General features: G+C 41.2%; 2 protein-coding genes across 2 annotated transcripts in view; both read left to right on the top strand.

Moving 5' to 3' along the window:
• mbd5 (methyl-CpG binding domain protein 5) overlaps window positions 1-18613 on the top strand; it is a 25956-nt gene extending 7343 nt beyond the window's left edge. Inside the window, exons 2-10 of the mRNA XM_079459752.1 lie at window positions 2111-2693; window positions 2773-2875; window positions 3092-3272; window positions 5151-7193; window positions 10184-10407; window positions 10479-11582; window positions 13210-13283; window positions 16437-16512; window positions 16600-18613. Of these exons, the coding sequence (XP_079315878.1) occupies window positions 2587-2693; window positions 2773-2875; window positions 3092-3272; window positions 5151-7193; window positions 10184-10407; window positions 10479-11582; window positions 13210-13283; window positions 16437-16512; window positions 16600-16659 (3972 nt within the window). The 5' untranslated portion in view covers window positions 2111-2586 and the 3' untranslated portion in view covers window positions 16660-18613. The remainder of the gene's footprint in view (window positions 1-2110; window positions 2694-2772; window positions 2876-3091; window positions 3273-5150; window positions 7194-10183; window positions 10408-10478; window positions 11583-13209; window positions 13284-16436; window positions 16513-16599) is intronic.
• Window positions 18607-21905, top strand: sowahcb (sosondowah ankyrin repeat domain family Cb). The gene has a single exon (XM_079459753.1). It carries the CDS (start codon window positions 19928-19930, stop codon window positions 20951-20953), a length of 1026 nt encoding a protein of 341 aa, XP_079315879.1. The 5' UTR covers window positions 18607-19927; the 3' UTR covers window positions 20954-21905.

The following is a 21905-nucleotide window of genomic DNA, read 5'->3' as shown; positions in this document are numbered from 1 at the left end:
TTGGTCTTTAACTTGCATCAGGAGTACATTTTGAATTTGAGCTTGTGCATACAGAATGTACACATCCTGCGAGCTGTCGACGACACAACGCTTCTCGTCCGGTGTGCGACTCTGTTAAACTTGCATGTCGCTTTGTTTGTTGCTCTGAAAGCCCAAGCGCTTGATTGTGAATGTACATGTAAGATTGGCTGTTTGATAGGGCTGCTGGATAATGACAAAAATCATAATCGCGATTATTTTGGCCAATTTTGAGGTCACGAATATTTAACACATTTCCTCATTAACCTTTAAAACAACATAGAAAATAAAAAAAAGTTTATGAACTCTGAATTTAACTGATAAATAAATGTAAAGAAATAGCACTGCTGAACCAATGTAAAGGAAAGAGTGCTCTGTGGATTTATACTACGAGAAAAGAGAGGATCCTGGTAATCGTTCACCTCTATTATTTTGTTTTTGTAATTGATGAAGGCCAAAATTGACGATTACCATTCATTATCAATTAATTTCACAGCCCTACTGTTTGATCTCTGCCAAAGTTAATCTAGTGTGTGTTGTATCCACCATGTCTCTGATAAGCACAATTCTTAAAGCTGATGCACCGTTGGCTCTGGACTGCGACCTAAATGCTCGCAAATGCGATCGTTTTCGTTTTTTTGATTCAATCCTATTTCCTTGTTAACTTCTATATTTTGCGATGTCCTAAAAACAAATAACGCATCAATGTCTGCTAATGTCCGATTCGCGACGTAAAGACTCAATTTATTTTGTTGAAACAATTCATATATAAAACACTGAACACGCGATGCTTTCTGTCCAACCCTCTGTCTGAACCCATCAAATCAGTCACTCAAAACACCTCGGAACACAAGCGTGCTTAGACCATTTTACAAGAGTGTTAGTAAGATTTAGTATTCCAAGTTTATTTATGACAATGTGCAGTAGTTCTCAGTTACTTTTGAGTTTTGAGCTAGCTGATTGTATTTCATTTTATGTTGTAAAGATAAAATTACAGCTTTTTGCAAAGAGGGCAATAAAGGAGGATTGTGAAGAGTGACAGGTTATATTTTTGAATATAACTTGAATATAAAACTAAATACGAACAACTGTATAAAAGAACAAATACAAAGATTCTTGGTCTCACAAGTGTTAAAGCGCAAATATGAAGTGGTCTATAGCCGACTATTTTGAAAGACAGAGTGACAAATTAACAGAACAATTGATCGACCGAGGTCACAAGGTCATTATGATTTCTAAAAAAAAGGGTGCGACCAAATTGTAAAGGTAAATTTACTCTAGAGCCCTTGCTGGTGTAACTTTGTTTTCATTTTGTGCAAGTTGCAAGAGTTCCGTTCTATGCAACATAAACACACAGTGTAACTGAGCCTTCACGATTAATTAACCGTGACATTTTGAAGCGTGATTAATAATGAAATCTGTTAGGGATGCACAATAATTTATCGGCCGATTATAGGGTCATTCTTAATGTTATTAGTATCTGTAGAAAATTAGCCAATAAAACAAGAACTTTTTACAGTTCTGTCTTTCTGTCGTGATCATTCACAGGGATCAAGATAGCAGTCTAATTCATGGTAATAATACATTGCTCAACTTTTAAGCAACTGTTCTGAAGCATGCTTTTTGTTTATGTTTGTAAGCAGACACAGCTATTAGTCAAATGGTCATAATCTAAGTGAAAACTAAAATAAATGATCAATCGGCCGGCCGGCCTCTAATATATTGCTATGTTGAGAACAAACTGAAAATAAACAATTTGATTTGGAATAAATGTTGTATGAGTTGTGAAGCTTGATGAGCAAAATATTTCGCTGTGCCAGACCCTCAGAACAGTAGGTGCAGAAAATTCACATCAAATGACTATGCAAGTCAACATAGAAAAGCATTTAGGGACTCATGATCTGTTCTGTCCAGTGAACACCACATTTTGAAAACTTTTTCGTGGATTAGTCTAATTAATATTCACGAGTCATCCTATAATTTAATACTGACCGTCAGGTGTCTAATGTCACACATTTTGCATTAATGACATGGTGGGGGGGGAAATTTGAACTCACGGACACTGACTTTCTTTTTTCTTTCTCTCGTTCAGGAACCATGAATTTGCAAGTTCTGCACCAAAAGGCCTGGAGTGAGAGCCGGTCTATGATGATCTGAAAACGTGTTGCAAGAACATGAAATGTGTTGTCTTAAGTAAAAGACGCATCACGTGACGTTAACACCCCTACAGCGCTGAGACCGCGGGTCTCTGTGCCTGCCGGAGCTACACAATTTTTTCCATGTGTTTAGTTCTCTCAGGTCCCTTCATGTCGAACCCAGAAGTGCTATAGGATTGTCTTCTCATGGCTCTGATTGGTCAGACACTAGCAGCGGATTGCCTGTCTGCATTCAGTGCTCAAGTAATGAGGCCCGTATGTGGCCTGTCTGTACTGTGAGCTGGACTCACCTGCGGTCCCATCTGGAACGTTGTGATCTGGCTTCGCTCTTCTGAGCATCAGAATGAGACATTGTATCAGGACGGAGAAGAGCGTGTGATCTCGGGCAAGAGTTTAGCACTGGTCCGTAAACATGAATGGAGGAAAAGAGAGAGCTGGAGGAGAGTGTAAAGGGCAACTCGCTCAGGTGCCTATTGGCTGGCAGCGAAAGCTGGAGACTACAGGTGTCATTTATATCAGGTACGTACGGATGCACGCGCATCTGCACTTTTCAGTTTTGTTGGACAGATTTACTGTATTTGATGTGTGTGTTGTGTAGTCCAAGCGGATCAGTGCTGGCCTGCCTTGATCAGGTGAAGTCTTACCTGCTGACTGATGGCACCTGTAAATGTGGGCTGGAATGTCCGCTCATTCTCCCCAAGGTCAGTTCTGACGTGTTTTACCTTCAAATACTGCATGAACTGTGGTTGTAATGCAGCCATTCGAAACACTGAGACTGCACGGTAACTGTGACACAATGATGGCGTCTGTGTGCCGAGATGTGGACAATACCCAATACTGATACTCAAGTGTGGCGCAGTGAGACTGCACAGATATAAGTGCAGGGTGTAAGATGTAGGAATTTTCTGTTTTCTCAGGTTTTTAATTTTGATCCTGGTGCGGTGGTGAAGCTGAGGACTGCTGAGGATGTAAAGGCTGATGAAGATGTTACAAAGCTTTGCATTCATAAGAGGAAGCTTATTGCTGTGGCAACGCTGCACAAGAGCATGGAGCTGCCACCTCCTTCCCTTACGCTCACCAGTCCTGGGGGCGGCACAAGTAAGAGCCATCATATCCAGTGACTGAAACTTAAGCACATGGGGCCAGATTCACTTAAAGCTTGCGCCAGTGCGAATGCCTCTTTTGGCATAATAAACTACTGTCGATATTTACTAAAGACACGCAGTTAAAATTAGTGCTGAAAATATTTCCTACCTGTTAGACATAAGAGCTCGCAGTTATACTGTACTTCAATGTTAAATCGCAATAATTAATGTTAAAATAAATGAACAAATAATACATTTAATAGAGACAGGTGCAGTACTAGTATCAGAATGTTTTCTGTCACGTGTGTTTACGGCGGGATATTACTGATGTAATAACACAAGTGTGTGTACGCTGGTAAAATATATGCTTTACATCCTAAAATGAGCACACCTTAAGAGAGAACATCCAGCCTTTGCTGTGATTTGTTCTCATATTTTGGAGAAAAGACGTTTGGGAATGAAAACGAAAGCATTGACGCGTCATAGGTCATGTACAGTACATTCATTTTAGTAAAACCCTGCACCCCTTCGTTCCCTTTTGCTATGTCTGATAAAGTTTCGGTATCAGCCATGCGCCCCCATTGTAAATGTGTGCGCTCTCTGGGGAAATAGTGAAGAATTTATGGAAAAAGGAAAGGACTGATTTCAGACAGAGAGGTCTGCAGTATCCATTCGAGGGATACATTCGGGATTAGAGATAACCGTAAAAATAATTTTACCTATATTATACCACACCAGCAGACGATAATGTTAAAATAATTCTAAACTTGTGTAACGCAGTAGGCTACTAATGTCACGCTTGTATAGCTAACCTTAATGTGGTGTTTATATTTACTCCGAAATTAGTAGTAATGGCAATTTTACAGAGTAACTTTTTTTGTCGGCCATGATCCTTCTTTGTGAAAACGAAAGTGAACTTTTATATATTAGTTCAGTACAGAAAAGAATAACAGTCCATCAGTGTCTTAATTCTTATTGGTGTTATGTACAACAATCACAGTATAGCTATAACAACTTCATTACTGAAAATGTCTTTCCTTCAAATGTCACTGCAAATGTGCTCTCTGAAGGCTAAGGGTGCGCTCATTACATCACAGGGACACAAAGAATATCTTGCCAGCTTATTCATAAATGTAATATGTAAGTAATATATCAAGTATTTTGTTCCGCCTTAAACACCACTTCCCGAATGCTTCCGTCTGTTATTCGTACATTGTGCATCTGTATTGGTATAGTTGTGATGCGAACTTTGGTATTCTCTTTCATTCAGAATGATTTTTAAAAGGTAATATAATATTGGCGTTATGATTGGTGAGATCGCCTGTCAAACTGCTCCCATTGGTCAATTGGGAACAATGCAGCGTGTGAGCTTAAAATATACATAACGTTATCGTCCGCTGGTGTGGATGCAATTATATGTATAGTTACAATTAACGTTTTAGTTCGTATATTATGTGAACGGTCCTTTAGTAAAGTATAATTTTAAGGTAAATTAAATTGCAAAAATAGTTATATCGTTGTCTGTATACAACATTTAATTACAGTTGATTTAGTTAAACATCTCAGATTTTAGTAGAATAAATATAACACAGATTTACACGATTAATATCATTTTAATATTAGCCCAAAGGTAAAACAAAGCAGATGACACAAACTTAATTGCTATCAAAATTAACACTGGATAATAGTGGAAGGGTTTCTGTCAGTCATTTATTCATGGAAATATTGTAAAATGAGGTAAATTGTCAGGCACAATTTGAAGGGGTTTTTATTGGTTATATTTATATCCATTTCCACTGTATATTTTTATCACAAACCTGCAGGGAAAAATCTTGAATTTGAGGATCCATCCTGAAGAACTATCATTGACCCTAATTCTTTCTCCTTGCAGGTGTGACCTCCATAAATAACCCTAACCCCACTGCACAGTCTCGAGCAATAAGGAGTAAAACCCACGAGTCTGAATGTAAGAACCCATTTAAGGTGATGATGGCAGCAGGGCAGCGACACTTCTCTCCAGAGCTGTGCGGCCCACAGCAGCAGGACCTTTATGCTGGATACTCCAGGCAGAGGCTGAGCAGCAGTGAGCCAGGACTGAAGTCTCCGTACCGCAGCGGACACGGAGGCATGTTGAGTCCGCCCTCACAACCCTTTGGGGATGGGTCTTTGTCCCCTAGAACAGACGTTATTGGTAGTCCTGACAGGTTTATGCGTAACAACCCTGGTGGCTTCCAAGGGACCAGCAGTCCCAGCGCAACCCACATCAACAGCCGCATCCCTTTGTCTTCTCCCGGTGTCATGATACACAGCTCCCCCGCTGCACAGCAGTCATCCTGCGTTATGGCAGGAAGGTCTAACATGCCACTGTCACCCCCGGTCCCTAACAAGAGTCCCGTCATGAAAAAGACGCTGTGCAAATACTCAGCCAGCTTGGACTCGAGCAGAACTGTATTTCACCACAAGGCTTCGCCTGCTCCCGCCCCTCCCATGCCTCCACCCTGTGCCCTGCAAAATAAACAGGTTAGCTCGGAGAAGGACCCTCTTGGCATTCTGGATCCCATCCCACATAAACCAAACCCCCCACCCCCTTTCCAGCCCAACTCCCACGCTCAGGTACCAATGATGAATGTAAACATCCCTCCTGCCATTGTCCCCTTGCCAAGCAACCTTCCCTTGCCCACAGTTAAGCAAGGGCCGGTTGGCCATGGCGCTCACCTACAGAGGACTCAGCATGTCACAGCCTCCTCCATCTCTTCATCGCCCGTCACTTCCCCCGTGCACATGTCCGGGCTTGCTTTGGGTCGCATGGAAGTGTCTCCGCAGCGATCCCGCTCCTCGTCCACCTCCTCCGAGCAAGGGAGCTTTGCTATTCCCCCCTGCAGTAGCATGAAGGTTCCTCCGCGCTCGCCCAGGTCCTCCATGAATTCTCCTAGACCCGCTTTGCCTTCCAGCCCGTCTGGCAAGCCGGATAGTCTTCACCAGTACAAAGAGATGCCCAATCAGCTGTTGACAAGCATAAGCAGCTCCATGAGCGGTCAGCCGAACCTCATGTATCCCACCACTTCTGTTAACAACACCGTGCAGAAGGAGCATCCAGGGCTTTTGGGCATGCCCCTGAACCAGATCCTCAACCAACACAATGCTGCCTCTTTTCCCGCCAGCAGTCTCCTGTCAGCTGCTGCCAAAGCACAGCTAGCCAATCAAAACAAAGTAGGGGGAAATGGCAGTGGCGGAGGGGCTGATGCTGGCAGGACTGTTGAAGGACACAGCGCTTTAAATCCAATGTTGCCGCCTAACTCTGCCATGATGATGGCGAGTAGCGAGGGACAGAGTGGGCGCGCAGCCCTGCGGGACAAGCTGATGGCACAGCAGCGGGACCCGCTCCGTAAGCGTAAGCTTCCTCCAAATGCTGGCAACCACGAGAACAACTACTTTAACGTGCTAAAGACGGATGTGGCTGTCATGAGGGCGCCCTGCACTTCCGCCGAGCAGATGAGAAAAACATCCCGACTGCCCCCAACCACCTCAATGGCTCAGTTACTCCAATCTCTGAGCAACCACAGTTCTCATATGGCCAGAGGCCGAAACCCAGGCCTCGTAAGTCACGGTCGGGCGCATTTTGGTGAGGGTGGTGTGCCCTCTGGCGCAGTCCATCCGAGCATGCAGGTGCAGCAAAGAATGCACGGCCAGACAGAAGCGATGCTTATTCCTGGTGTAGAATCAGTTCCCAGCCAGTTTCCAGGTGTGTTGAACCAGATGCAGGCTACGGCAATGGGGAACTGTGGGCCTATAAACCATAGCGGACAAGTTCCACTTGGAAACCACGGGATGGGACATGTCAGCTCTCATTTTCAACAGCACAGCCAGCCAAACATCAACTGTATGCTGCCTAGCAGCACTGATGCCTGCTGCTCGCAACCCATTACTGACCCAGGTAAGAAGAATATTGAAAAATTGATCGTTGATTGGCGCTTTCTTTATTTTGCAGTTGTTGCAGTGGGTTCGTCCTCAGCATTGTGTTTGTGTTTAGGAGAAATGGTCCGTATCGATCCGCGCATCCCTGATCAGAATGAAGTATTCCAGAGCTATATAATGTTTGTTAATTTAACAGTGAAAGCTGTTAAGGTTGTGTCATTCTAGCAGCTCTCGACCCCATCTCAAGATGATTGTGTGATGCTTGGGCTGAGTGATAAAGCGATAACGATATGTATAGACGAAACACCTATATTAATAATGCTAGCATTATTTATCAATATAACAATTGAAAGTTAACTTGTATAGACATGAAGCTTGATTGCATAAACAGCCCATGCGCAGACAGTCTATAATTTTTTTAGACCAATTCATTATTACCATAGTTTATTATTTGCATGCATTAGAAAGGTATGCCTGTCAAACTTTCAAGCGTTTTGACTGACAGCCGTTTCTTCTGACTTATGAGTGCGCTGCACACATCCGACGCCCACCTGTGCACAGACAAGAACCAGGTTCTCTTTCACGTATTAATTGGCTTTAACAGTAAAATGCACACAAGATTATGTGAACAACACACAAGTTTCCTTTAAACAAGTTTCCTTGGTTATGTAAGTGGATGTAAACGTAAAGTGGAGGTCTATCGGCTTTTTAAAGTGGCAGTAACCTAATAAACATGTTGCTGTCTGTGTTATGATAAGTCTTTATTTATTAAGTCTATATATTACCAAAACATTTAACAGCATTACAGTTAATTGGGAAAAATTTAATACAGAGGTAAAATAATGCACAACAGGGGTCTAAAGTGACCAGAATACATTTTTTACGTTATTTCTGTGAACTAAATCTTTGAAAGAAATGGATTTCATCATTTATTATTCTAAGTGCTCATTAAATATCTTGCTTGTGATTTCCATAAATAATTTTACCCAACTTAGAATGATAAGGTATTATCTGCAATTTGAGCAGTTTTGAGATAGTGAGATTCAAAGATTTTTCATTCGACTTCACTGTGTAGATTCTTTTTGTTGTCTTGTAAAAAAGTTCATAAACAATGTACAAAACGTAAAGGAAAACATCAGACAACGTAAAGTAAATATGTCACGTAATAAATGTAAGATAATTCCAAGGTGTAATCGTTTATTTTTCCTTTCTTACTCTATAAAACAAAACTTTTTCTGTATTTCTTCATCAATTTTACACACATAGGTCAAACAATTACAGATATATGAACCTATGATATTTGCATATTTTCGCCTCACCTGCCACACCTTTCACAACGTTTGTATAATTTATGCATATTTTTTAACCACCGGAAATATCTGATATTTTCTGAAAGATAACTAGAAATAATGTTTGATTTATATGCTTAGTCATTGACCTACATCCATTACTAAACGAGAAAGAGAAACATGTCTCAATAGATGATGTTGACCTATTCGATTGTAGCAGCTTTTCTAGATGAAAGGTTTTAGGAATTCTGCTTGATGAGGAAGATGGTCAAATTTACTCAAATCTGAATACATTTCTTTGTTCTGCTGCACACAGGAATCAAATCTCTCCCCCTTTTGACTCCCATTGCATTACTTTTCCCTACTAGGTCAGTAAACAGTGGATGAGATCTGACATATTTTCATATCCAATGATTTGAAACATTACATTTTACATTTAGTCATTTAGCAGCGAAAGCGACTTACAAAGAGTTCGGGGAGCAATAAGCGATATGTCATTCGCAACATTATATAGATGATTTTTTTTAGCTATATCGCCAGGTCCTAGATCCGGCCATGTGGTTTTGGCCTTTCCTGTGATTTGGTGAAGAATGAACCAGTCATATTTGACCTGTTTCCTGCGGTGAACGCATGAAAGCCGCTTCTGTTAACGTGAGAACTAATGTTTGCCATTGTCACAAAATGACACATAGCTTGTAAACTCTGTGTAAGGTTATAGAGATCAAATCTACTTCATCTGATCTGTCCAAGTAAAAATAAGAATGTTTGATCTTGTGTACATCATATTCTGTTAGTCTGGTAATCAAACGTACGATGATGATCAAAGTTTGAAGAAATTAGTCCTCTGTATATGAAGGACTCCGTACTCATTTATACTCACGATGAGTTTACTCATTTTAAACTCATCGTGATTTCAGATGATTTTCAGTGTTTTCATTTACTGCCATGTTTCCCGAACAAGCTGCTCATTAACACATAATCGGAACCGTTGTCTATCATAATCACACTAGACGGGCCATTAATACGCGATTAATCGTGCAGCACTACTGTGCGACTCTTCATCTTCTGGCCTGACCTCTTCAGTGCTCTCTGTCTGTGTGTCTGTGAATCATACTTTGGAACGCACCAGCAATCATCTTGCTGCTGTCTCCATGGCAACCTCTCCAGCAGCCGCTGACAACAGTAGATCACAGGCACTGTCCACACAGGACCAGCCATCATTGTGTGACACACAGCATCTGTTATGCAACACCAGTACAACTAAGTCTCGATTAACGCACGATTAAGTCTGCAAACTTTACACATTGGACACATCTCGCATGTTAGCATTCACATTGTGGCTAAATATATACTGTTCAGTTCAGTCCATTTTAAATAAAAAGCAACGTTCTTAGTTGCAATGGCCCATCCTTACCACTTAAAAACAGCTCAAGTTCATTGGATAGAAAACAAAATAATGTGCTTCAAATAGGACTTTAAATCTTTCTGACATTGTAATGACAATTGCTATTTTCTGTTTCTTTTTCTTTTTTGTTTACAATTTCTTTGTGTTTATTAGCATATTGAAAGGAATGCTGTTGCATGAACATGATCCAACATAAGTACTGTAGTTTTGAACAACATTATTAGTATTAGGTAGTACGCAGACTTTACCTAATAAAGGTTTGTTTAACCCCGTAAAGTGAACAGCTGGTGAGCGAAACACCTCTTCTGTCCACAGGTAACCCTTCAGCGCTGAGCTGCAGTATTGGTGGCGCTCATCAGATGCCCAGCGCCATGGCTGCCACAGGGCACTTGTACCAACAGCAGATGCACCCGGCACTGCAGGGAATTCACGGGGTCTCCACATATCAAAGTCAGGGGCATCCCTTCCCAGCAGCTCCTTTTACAGACCGTACTGCTCCCAACCCCAACAGCTTGCCATGCCTGTACCAGGATTATCAGGTGAGTCCCTCATTATAGTGAATACACTCATTCCTCTCTGAAGGGCTAACAGGGTTTTGCCTTTTGTACAGGGGTGCATGTCTGACAGCTCCCAGCCTGCAATGACATCTCATTCTGGGGCCACGGGGATCTACCGAGACAGTGCACAGAAGCTACAGGGTGATGTTACCATGGCAGGAGCCATTGGAGGTCAGAGTTCGGTGGATTCGGTGGATGCTATCTACAGGGCGGTAGTAGATGCCGCTGGCAAAGGCATGCAAGTGACCATCACTGCCGGTGAGAGCAGCAGCACACAGGCGAGCCCCGTCCCAGCGCTCAGCGCAATGAGTGCCTTCACCGCCTCCATCGGCCAGCCACTCAGCCTACCTCATGCCGTCAATGCGGTCATTCACGCTCCACGCAGTTCAGATGGGACAGACTCTATAAGCCAGCCTCACCGGGCTCGACCTCAGCTCGCCAAACGCACGCGCAGGAGCTCAGAGCAAGGGAAGAATACTTCTGACGGTGGAGACACGCACAAGTATTTTCGCTCGCCTAGTGCTGCCACACCGATGCGACTGCAGTGGGATGAGCCTAACCAACCTCACTGGAGAGGGGAAGAGTTTCTTGAGTGTTCTACCCAGGTACACACCGGATCATGTAGTAGCAAAGTAGAAAGAGTAAGGGTCATGAAAACTGTGGGCCAGATGTGTCCGGTGGACACAACAGGACAGACTCGTGACACTGTCGGCTCTCAGATGGGTGAAAGCGGGAACCTGCAATTAAACAACTGCATCACCAGCAGCGCAAGAGAACGCAGCGATCCCGCGGAGCGCTGCTCTCAGCTAAACGGCACGTTGCCTCGCGCCGCCTACGGTGAACCGTTCACCGGAGACGACCAGTCGCCTGGCTCCTCGACCAGCTTGGAGGGACCACTGGTGAAAGACTATACCCACTTTAATGGACACTTTAATGGACACTGTGCGCCCAGCCCCTCCGACACCAAGAGTCTGAGCAGTGAGGAGGAACTTCGTCACCCCGACTCGCCTTCAGCCGACCTTCTGCACTACAGGCCAAGGGCTTTTAATGTAGGCGAATTGGTGTGGCCAATAAAAGGCTTCCCTCCTTGGCCTAATAAACTGATGGGAGAAGAACATGAACACAATCCCAGCATGCAACTTTCTGAACAAGCGAAGGTAAGCACGACTGCTCAGACTATACAAATCTATTCACTTTGGTCATTAGAACAGTGTGTCCTGTACACTAGATGGTACAGGACAAACCTCTCCCGTCCCACTCCCACCAAAAAGATCCCATCCCAGTCCCACAAAGAAACTGGGGGAAAATCCTGTCCCGTCACAATCCTGGAAGAATGACTCCCATTCCCTCCCTCTGCCCTGTTGGGTTTATTTATTTACCTTCTCTTGTTGTCAGTATGTCTTTACGCACTGCGACATAGGTGGGAGAAGTAGTGCTCACAGAGCGGAAAGGGTTAAAATGAAGCGCATTTGGCGCTACATAAACATATTAGAGGATATTGTAGCAAGATCATCAACATAAATGTTGCGAGTGCGTATGATGTGTACAGCTCGGTTCTGTAAACGCACTCAATTTAAATAATAGGAATAGTCCGAATAGTTTGAATGCTTCATTAGGTCTCGCTGTCCAGATGGAACAAAGTCGAGGCCTGGATCCGGACTTGGTTCAGTACCGCCACAAACTGTTACGGGGTGGAGCACGTCATTCACTTAACCCAGGGGTCGGCAACCCGTGGCTCTCGAGCTGCATGTGGCTCTTCTGCAGTCTTTATAAGGCCCTGCTTATGTCTCATATTAAGATTTGTTTTGGTTGGATCACAAGTGGACGAAAGAGGCACATACCCGTTTACACCTTCTGCTGAAATCCCTCTATGTTGTCCACTTTTGACAACTTCTGTCCTGATTTCTTCAAGAAATATGTGAAAAAGTATACACAATGTTTTAGCTTTTTCAGATATTTCATTCGAATAATAGACTAAATAAGTGCATGCAATGTTCAATGCGGCCTGAGATGACAGAAAAAACATCAGCAGAAAACCAAATATTTTTGTCTTCAAACCAAACTTTTAGGTCTTTAGCTGGCATAGTTTAAATCCTGTTCCAGCTAGCGCGCTTCGCACATGGACATCATTTCGTAACCATTATGAGGAGGGTGGACAGTCTCTTGTGGCTGTTCATCAAACAGCACAAAAACAAAAGCCAAAACAAAAGTTCACAGAAAAAAGCTGAAATCAAATTAAATCAGCAACTTTACGACGTTTCTCTCCTATTGCAACACCCTCACTTCTTGCCAAGAACAAAAATGTTCACAATTTCTAACATCTAAATACAATAAAAAACCTAGTGGTGCAACTAGGTAACTACTTCCTTACATGCATAATCTGTGTGATTCAAGCCATTTAAAGGTCACATATAACCGTAAATGGCTCTTTTGGTGGCAAAGGTTGCCGACCCCTGTCTTAACCAGTCACACCAAAGCAGACAGGATTTGATAACATCATTTTCTGTCATCGTAACGAATTAGCTGCAAGAAACGTGGAATGTGATGCTACGTTCACCTGTCACTGATATTTGGTAGTTTTACGTGTTTAAAACATCCTTTAAAAAGTAAATTTGAACAAACCCACAGTATTTACAAGTAAGGTTACTGGCTACATATTTTTGTGCAACACATATTGTTTTCACATACCTTACATGAACAACATCAGTAATGGATGTTAATCTTGCAGATGTTGATAAGATTCTGGTGTTACATTAATATCTGCTGTTGTTGAACGTTTTTCAGGTAGAGCCGGAGCAGCTAAAATCGCTAACACAGGACCTTCAGGCGCTGGACAGAGTCAGCCGGAAAAACAGAAAGTGAGTGTGTTGGACAGTAAAGCTTTAATGGCGATGTATTGTCATTCTTGCTGTAGGGCAGCGCTCCAGACAAATTTTACTGAAAATGTAGACCGCACAAAGATAAAATTGTAATGTTTAAACACTACAGCAGATAGCAGCAGGTATATAAGGCTACTGTCACTTTAAGATGGAGCGATTATATCGGTGTCAACTGATCACAGAAGTACTGGGATTAAAGCAGAGCTGCCAACTCGCACACTTGACACACACATTTACAAGCTCTCAGTCTGCCCAAACTAATCTCACACCAAATAACAGACCAACATAGTCAATACAGCCTGGCAACAAAACTGCTTTCAGGATTGTGTTACATTGTTCTGATTATGCTTCACATCTTAACTAGACAGGTTTAAAACTAAACCGACAATTGCAGTTTGTAGGGCGAGTGCGCAATTATATCTGTAATTAGGCTGAAAACCCCTCACGAGAATGTGTGCTGCGTATCACTGGACTTGCGCTAATAGAGATGCAGAGCTTTTCATCAAGTTGCCCAGCATTTCATGTTTTCGGTTTATTTTAAACTGTTTACGGGTGAGAATACTGTGTTATGTTTATCAGTTGGGTTTTTCTTTAAAGACCCCTTCAAGCAATCTGTAGATGTCAGGCAAATTGATAAATATTGCTAAACACCTTAAATTGCAAGTGTCACCTTATGAATTTGTTTTACTGTAGAAACATTTCATATACAAGTTACTTTAATGCATTAATATTTTTTAGGAAGTTAAAAGTTTGCATTTAAAGTAAAACAAAAAGAATAACCACTTGAGTTAACCTATGCTTTTGTTGTAAAAAAATCACTATAGTTTCTGTAGGTTAACCATGAAATATGTATAAATTGTAAATCAAAGTAAACTAACCCAAAATAAAATAGTACAGGGGTTCCCAAAGTGAGGGTGGACTAACCAGTCCGCAAGGACTTAATGACATCATCAACCGCGATATGTTTGGTACAGCACGTCCATTTACAACACCAGGTTAAACAGTCCCATGTGCATGCAGATTATTTTTCAGGCTTTAAATTTAGGACGTTCTCATTTGTCGAAATAAAACACTCATTAATATTGATCAAAGACAATGCAGGGAGGGCGGAGAAGCGACCCACTCAGAGGTGCCATTGTCCTCAGGTACGAAAAGAGGCACATCCATCAATACTTTAATCAGTTTGATGAAATTCGACCATGTTTAGTAATAGATCAAAGTTTATGTATAACAACAAGTAAAGTAATGGGTAAATAACTAGAAAATATTTTGTTTTAGACTGTACTCTTTTGTGTTGTCCTCATCCGCTTTTGGGTAGAATAGGTGCATGTGCGCATTTGCGCGCCATGTTTGTATACATAAACCACCTCCGAGGATAGTGGGGGTCTCGAGTCAGTTTTGGGGATCGCAGGGTGAAAAGTTTGGGAACCCCTGCTCTAGTAAATCATGTATTACTTTTAGTAGTACTTTTAATCTCTATTTGAAACAGAATTGTGATTTTCAATGTATCCAGAATTGTTACGTTATGCACTTATCCCAGGGGTCAACAACCCTTGGCTATCAAGCTGCATGTGGTTCTTCTGCCCCCCAACTGCGGCTCATTGTAGTCTTTATAAGGCCCTCTTTATGCCTGGTATTAAGATGAGTTTTTGTCGATCACATCACAAGTGGACGAGAGAGGCACATACAGTTTACACCTGCTGCTGTAATCCCTCTATGTTGTCCACTTTTGACAACTTCTGTCCTGATTTCTTCAAAGAATATCAGAAAAAGCATACACATTTACCCAGCCATATACCCTGGCTTGGTAAATGTATTTGCATTTTTTTTAGATATTTCATTTGAATAGACGAAATAAGTGCATGCAATGTACATATGAGCGCGACCTGATGAAAAAACATCAGCAGCGGTTTTATTTCTGCTTTGATAGATGTGAGAGCCCTAAACACTGTATGCGTTAGAAATGAAATTGTGAGAAAACATTCTGCTTGGTACTTTTTTCATCTTCAAACCAATCTTTTAGGTCTTTAGCCGGCATCATTTAAAGTCTGGCTAGCGCGATTCTCAGGATGTTTACACATGATGTCCGTCTCTTGTGGCTGTTCATCTAACGCCATCAAAAGTTCACAGAAAAAGCTGAAGTCTAGGGTTAGTTTGGACATATAAGAATATGGAAGCACTGTCATCTCAAAACCGGATAAATATTGAGATTTAAAATGTAAGCCGGTTAAGAATTTTTTTTAACATAAACGTTTTTCTTATTCGTATTCCTTTCTTATTAGTTTCTTATTTATTTGTTGCACAATGTGTGCCGTGATTACTGTTTTTTTATATAGGCAACTTTTCTAACGTAAATGTTTTTTATTTTCGTTTGTCATTTATTTTTAGCTTGATGTGTGCTGTGATTATTCGTTTTGTAAGGTCTGTATTTAATATAAGCAATTGTCATTGTACTTTTTTATAGTTTTGTGTTTTTTTTAAGTTTAATATTTAACCCACCATTAATGCAAGCAATTGCCGTTCCTGAATAGCTGCTATTTTAAAACTGAAAGTAAAATGCGTCATGTGCAAGGCCGCATCTTCGACCACCCCACAGCAAACCAACCCCCCTGCAATTTAATCAACAAGCAACATCCCTGGTGTCAGCCAAGCTTTGTTAAACCGCTTTCAACTTTTAAAAATTCTGCTGCTAGGTACTTTTAAAATGGAGCATTTGTTAATTTCATCTCATTTGCTGCTAGATCAGTACAGAATACATTTTAAACAGTTCTGAAGCACCTTTGACTGCCAAAGTAGGAAAAAGGATGATCAAAAAATGGTGGTCAAAAGTTCCCCAGGACTGTTTGTTTTCCTTCATTCCTCAAAATATCTTCTTTTGTGTTCAACAGAACCACACACACACACACACACACGCACATGATTCAACTTTAGGCAAGATTCTGATTCTAAAATGTAAATCCTAAGCCGGGGACACCCCTACATCAGAGCATATTCATTTCCTTACATTTCTATCTTCTCCTACAGAGCTTAGTTTCAACATGGCGATCGAGACCTTGATGAACTGGTTCAGGTGTGTCTGATTAAGGCTGATGCTATTGTCTCGCTGATGTTTCCTCTTAATCTCTCTTGCAGGGCTGGAAATCTGAATCATCATTTAGAAGCTGCAATTCATGAGGCCATGAGTGAGTTAGACAAGATGTCTGGAAACGTGAGTACCACACACACTTCTACACGTCACCGATCGGCTGACAGATGATTTGGTGTGTTACGAATTAAATTTTCTTTCTGTCTGCAGGTTCATGCGGATCGCCAGATCAAACTGCCCAAACCCAAGAGGAGGAAAATCTCCAGATAACAGCAGTGACGCAAGACTCCAATCTCTCTCTCTCTCTGCTACAGCATGGTGCTACAGTCATCATGGCCCCGCCCTCACCCAGTGACTGACAGGTGCTGGATCCGGCAGTTAGAAAAGGCAGCAAATTCAACTTGCTGAAGAACTATTTTTTCTAGTCAACAAGGAGAAATATAAAAATATGAAAAAAGAAATACTGCATTTACGAACACAGACAGTCCAAATATTTCTGATAAGTTTTTAATGTGTATATAGACATTACAGAAATGTCAAAGATTTCATTGGTAGAAATGTGGCAAGAAATGTAAATACTGTAGGATAATGACATGTACAAGCCAACTTAATGCACACTTTATCTTCAGCTGTATAAAACACAAAGCAGCCCATAAGGCCCAGTGACATTACAATGAATAAGAGTCAACCTGAGACTTTTGTTAGCTTGAGTTAGAGTTGTATTTTGATTGTGTGTGTGTGTGTGTGTGTGTCGGAGTGGACTTCACCAGCCTATAAGGTGCGTGTTGCAAGGCAGACTCGAGGTTTTGGACTGTATAGTTCGGATCTTTGAGAACTAAACACTAATATGCCGATACTTTATGAATTCCTAACAGTAGAAACACAAATAGGTTTGTTTAGTTTTTTTTGTATATATTGCTAGTCTTCTCACAGCATTAATGAAGCTGCTGTGTTGTTGATTCATACTCTAATGGTCTGCTAAATTTAGGAGCCTCATGACACTATTTATTTTGAAACTTGGCAATAATGTGACCCTACGCACATACTTGGTACAGCCTTATACGAGTGTAAATGCAGACATACATAGATATAAGAAACGTCAGTATTATTCCGTTAAAACAGTATATTTTTCCCCTTTATTTATCGTGGCCCAGTGTTTTTGCATTAATGTGTTTGAGTGCTGTGTTATTAAAAGACACAGATGAACTGTAGATTTGTTGAACCTCATACAGACTCAGGAAAGACCTGTTTTCATTCAGATTGAAGTTCTCAGAGGAGTCAATGACTTGGCTTTTGTCTTGGGTTGCCGTTTTATATTCATTTATGACCAGTAGAGGATAAACGTACAGCGATGATGGTTAAAATTGCAGCAGAACTCGAAGCGAAATTGGGCTCGCTCACCATGAGGATGTTGGAGTTTGGATGCAGGCAGGTTGTGCATAATGGAAAATCCACACGAGAGTTTGAAATTATTTCAATAATACTTTTTCAACCTCTGTATATGAGGAGACTGTGCTTGCATCCGTCGGCATGTTTAAAACTTTAAGATGAGGCCAGCTGAACAGCAGATGTTGTATCTGTTGTATCTGTCTTTACAGAAACCCACTACAAAATAAAGTGCAATATTGAAATTGTGTCAGAGGTGCAGAGTAACCATCCAAGCCGGATCAGAGACACGGCCCATCCGTAAGAACATCGTCTGCTGGTGAAGTCAACTCTGTTGTCAGTGCAATGGAGCTCGGTTTTCAGTCCAACTCTTTAAGGTCAAACACATTTTGTGTTCATGTGCCCAGAACTTTCTCCATTTCTACGTGAGTCTTTTTCTTTCATTTCTCTGTGTATGAGTGTGTAGAATTTTATTTTCCTTTCTCTTTGCTTGCTCTTTTACCGTTGGTATCTGAATGGTATTACAACCCTTTCTGATGTCAATGTTGTTTTTCAATATGTATCTATGAGTATATATTTTCTCACCAGTATGTACTTTACAGCAGTTGACTTTGTAAAGTATATTGTGCACTTGGTTTTCTTCGTTTCTGATAGCTTTGATGTGGCGGTTAGGCATAGTTTCTTAAAGTCCATAATTTCTTATCGTTTCATTTGATTTTTTTAAGATGTCCTTAACAGCAGTTTTGTAAATATTGTGAACATTACAGGTCATGCTGTGATGTGACATTAAAATGATGTTGCACCAATGTTTCAATTAAAACCTGGTCACTAAAACTTATATTTTTGTGTTGCAGTTGTTTTTATTTCTGGTTTAGTCATTGGAAGAAAATAGCAGAAAATGTATTAACAGGAGTTATTTTATCGGTTTACAATAATGTCACACTGCATTTTTAATTCATCCATTAACAACTAAAGATCTTTACGTTTCAGACCAAAATCTAAATTGCTGATTATGTGCATATTGTATAAGAATACTTTGAAGTCTATAGTGTTTTGTCTTCATTTTAAGGACTAAAACTAAAATGCGAACATGTAGAAACAATGGAAAAATTTATCAGAAAACCATTTCACACAAATGTGTGTACAAGTGGAGTTGGCCTGTAAAATGTTTCTTTGGTTCATTTATTGTGTATTTGGCGCTACGTTTGAGTAATAGACAATAGCCATCTCATGACACTACAGCTCTACGTTTCAGTCGCAATCTGGTTATGTTTCAGATAACAAATTAATATTGCTTAAAGTAAAAGGGAAGTATCTTTAGAAAATGTACAACATTTAAAATTGTACTTTTACGGAGTAAAATGCTTTGTGCATTACTATAAATATCCATAATATTTCCCAAGTCGATATACATACCTAGAGGTATCATAAAAATGTTCGTTACAGTAGTCATATATCAAGCTTATTAATAAAAGCTCTACCAGCTCTGGATGATGAATTGATAGTAATCACTCCTTCCTGGTGGAACATTCTTCCTAACAAAAAACTACTTCTAACATCTCTTCTGTGAATACTTGACTGACAAAGGAAAGAAAAGTAAACTAACCCTCTCTGTCGAATTTATCATCTTTATCTGCTGAAGAGTATTAACAAGCCCGGAATAAAACCGATGAACAAAATCACAGGACTGTCTAAATACTTTGACATTACCTTATCTACATGAATGAATCACAGGCAGTGTTCAGTAAAAACATCCGATGGCACCAATAAGTGGTTTCTGTTTGTTTCCTCGGAGTGATGACAGTAAACGTAGATATTAATAGATCAGTTTCGATCGACAATTACAACGAACTCTGCATTAAAAAACGACGGGACGCTTAAACGGTTGGTCTGAAACGTGCCATTCCTGAAAGTCGTAAATGGGTTTTACCTTGAATAGGAATTTAAAGCAACAACGAGTTCAAGAATCAAGACCAACATGAAATGTCCCAGATGAGCACCTCTAAGTAGGGAAAAGTTACATCAGAAGTAAAAGACGTGAAGGTGATTCACCTTTCTTAGGTAATAATGCGGCAGGTGCGAAATCAAAACCGGATATTTCTGTTCCGTTTTCAGAGGGCGTGAACAGTAGAAGAAACTCCGTCGAACAGACATGGGCAACTCAAGCACGATAACACAGCGAAAATCAGAACAGAAAATAACCCAGACACAAGGATCACATAACGATACACGACCTGAGATTTCTGCGGCAGTTTCAGACGCGATTTTGTCTGATTCGTCATGTTCAAGTGAAGTGAAGCGACCGGGAGCATATGGACGTCTGATCCATAATCTGACAGACGAATATCAGTCGGACTCCATCAGTCACACGCCTGAAAACTTCGACGAGGATTTATCGAGCGGCACGACGCAGATTCGTCGCTTTTATGTCTCCGGTAGATGTCCGCGTGTCGATGACGAGCTCGCGCCGGTGACGCTCGAGCCCATGGAACACGAGTGGATGATGTGCGCGTCTGACGGACAGTGGGAGAGTCTCCACCGGCTGCTCGTCAGCGATCCAACCCTCGTCATGAGAAAAGACTTCGTTACGGGATTCACATGTCTGCACTGGGCTGCGAAGCTAGGAAAACACGAACTGATCGCGAGGCTCGTCAACTTCGCACAAGAACAACAAGTGTCTTTGGACATCAACGCGCGCTCCAGCGCCGGTTACACGCCTCTGCATTTAGCGGCGATGCACGGTCACATTGAGGTGGTGAAATTATTAGTCGGAGCTTTTGAGGCCGACATAGAGGCTCGAGATTACAACGGTAAACGAGCGTGTCAGTACCTGAAGAACGATATTGCGCAAAACATTCTTGACATCGTGGGCGCGTTTGTAGAAACTGACGCAGAGAACGCGGATGCTCTGGACGTGACTCGCTGGAGACTGTCGAGAGTTCTTCAGGCCAATCTGAGACCACTTAAAGCTCAAAACCACCCGACCGGCCGAGAGGAAAGCGTCGCGTTGACCAAACACACATCTTTCCGCAGGAAATCTTCCTTTAGTAAAAAGAAACCCAGTTTAAAGAAAATCCGCTCGAGGACTCAGATAATCCACAGCACTTCTGTCTTTGAGAGGTTTGAGAGAGAAGAGACTCTAAATCCATTAAGACCCAAATCAAGCCTCTTTGAGTGACGCTGAAAGTATTTCAGTTCGTCTGTGTGATTCTTTTGCTTTAAATTTCTACGTTCGAGCGAATCGTGTTCATGTTTTTGTGAAACATTTTTCTTCACTGAGATGTTAATTATGAATTTACCAAAAACTGTTTCCTAGCATAACATTTCCGTGAAGCGGTTTTGCAACAACCCTGGTGAAAAAAAGAAATAAACTTTTTTGTATTTTAAATTCTTTTTTAATACTACACAGCAGGGGCGTTGTTTGACCTAAAGCTCTATGGGGCACAGGCCCCTCCCCTTTTTCTATCACTAAACCTGCTGTGTGCAAGAAGTGTGCAACACAATGCCCTATACATGCTTAAACCACTATTCCAACAGCGCAACAATACTGGGGAAGGTAAACATTTAGGTATTTACAAATATTAAGGTATCTTTAATCTTCCCCCCACCAACACTGTCGACGGTCAGTCCGGCCCCGTCTTAGACATACTTAACATGAACTTTATTCACTTGCATGCACTGTATGGAAATCAGAGAGAAACAATGCAATTTTGCAGACTTTGACAAAGGTTTTCCTGAGACGATTTCCTCTAATGTCTGAACGTGATGGCATGGATTTCTGCACGAATGTATGGCGTGTGTTTGTGTTTTCGGACCAGTTAAAATGTGAGACTGCAATGTAAATGATTACACTGACAATAAAGTAAATTGTCAAAACTTAAATTGGGGCAGGCGCCCAGGTAAAAGGTGTCAAGCGACCCCCGTCGTACACAGTTTGTTAGCAAATATGCAGTATTTTTATGTGAAATATGAGTTATGAGATGCAATTGCTTAATAAATAGTTGTAAAGTTCTGATACTTCTCTTTAACTTTTGGAATTGTAAGGTGTGCATACTATTTGTGCATCCAATCATATTTAAATTTTTTAAATAATAACGTAAATGAAATTATGTACATAAAGCCTCAAATTT

The sequence above is a fragment of the Barbatula barbatula genome (assembly GCF_947034865.1).
Source record: "Barbatula barbatula genome assembly, chromosome: 7".
Classification (NCBI taxonomy): domain Eukaryota; kingdom Metazoa; phylum Chordata; class Actinopteri; order Cypriniformes; family Nemacheilidae; genus Barbatula; species Barbatula barbatula.
The sequence above is the reverse complement of the archived record's forward strand: the minus strand, read 5'-3'. Positions and strand labels throughout refer to the sequence as shown.

Coding starts and splice junctions, on each gene's coding strand:
- sowahcb (XM_079459753.1), top strand. CDS start 19,928: ATGGGCAACTCAAGCACGATAACACAGCGAAAATCAGAACAGAAAATA.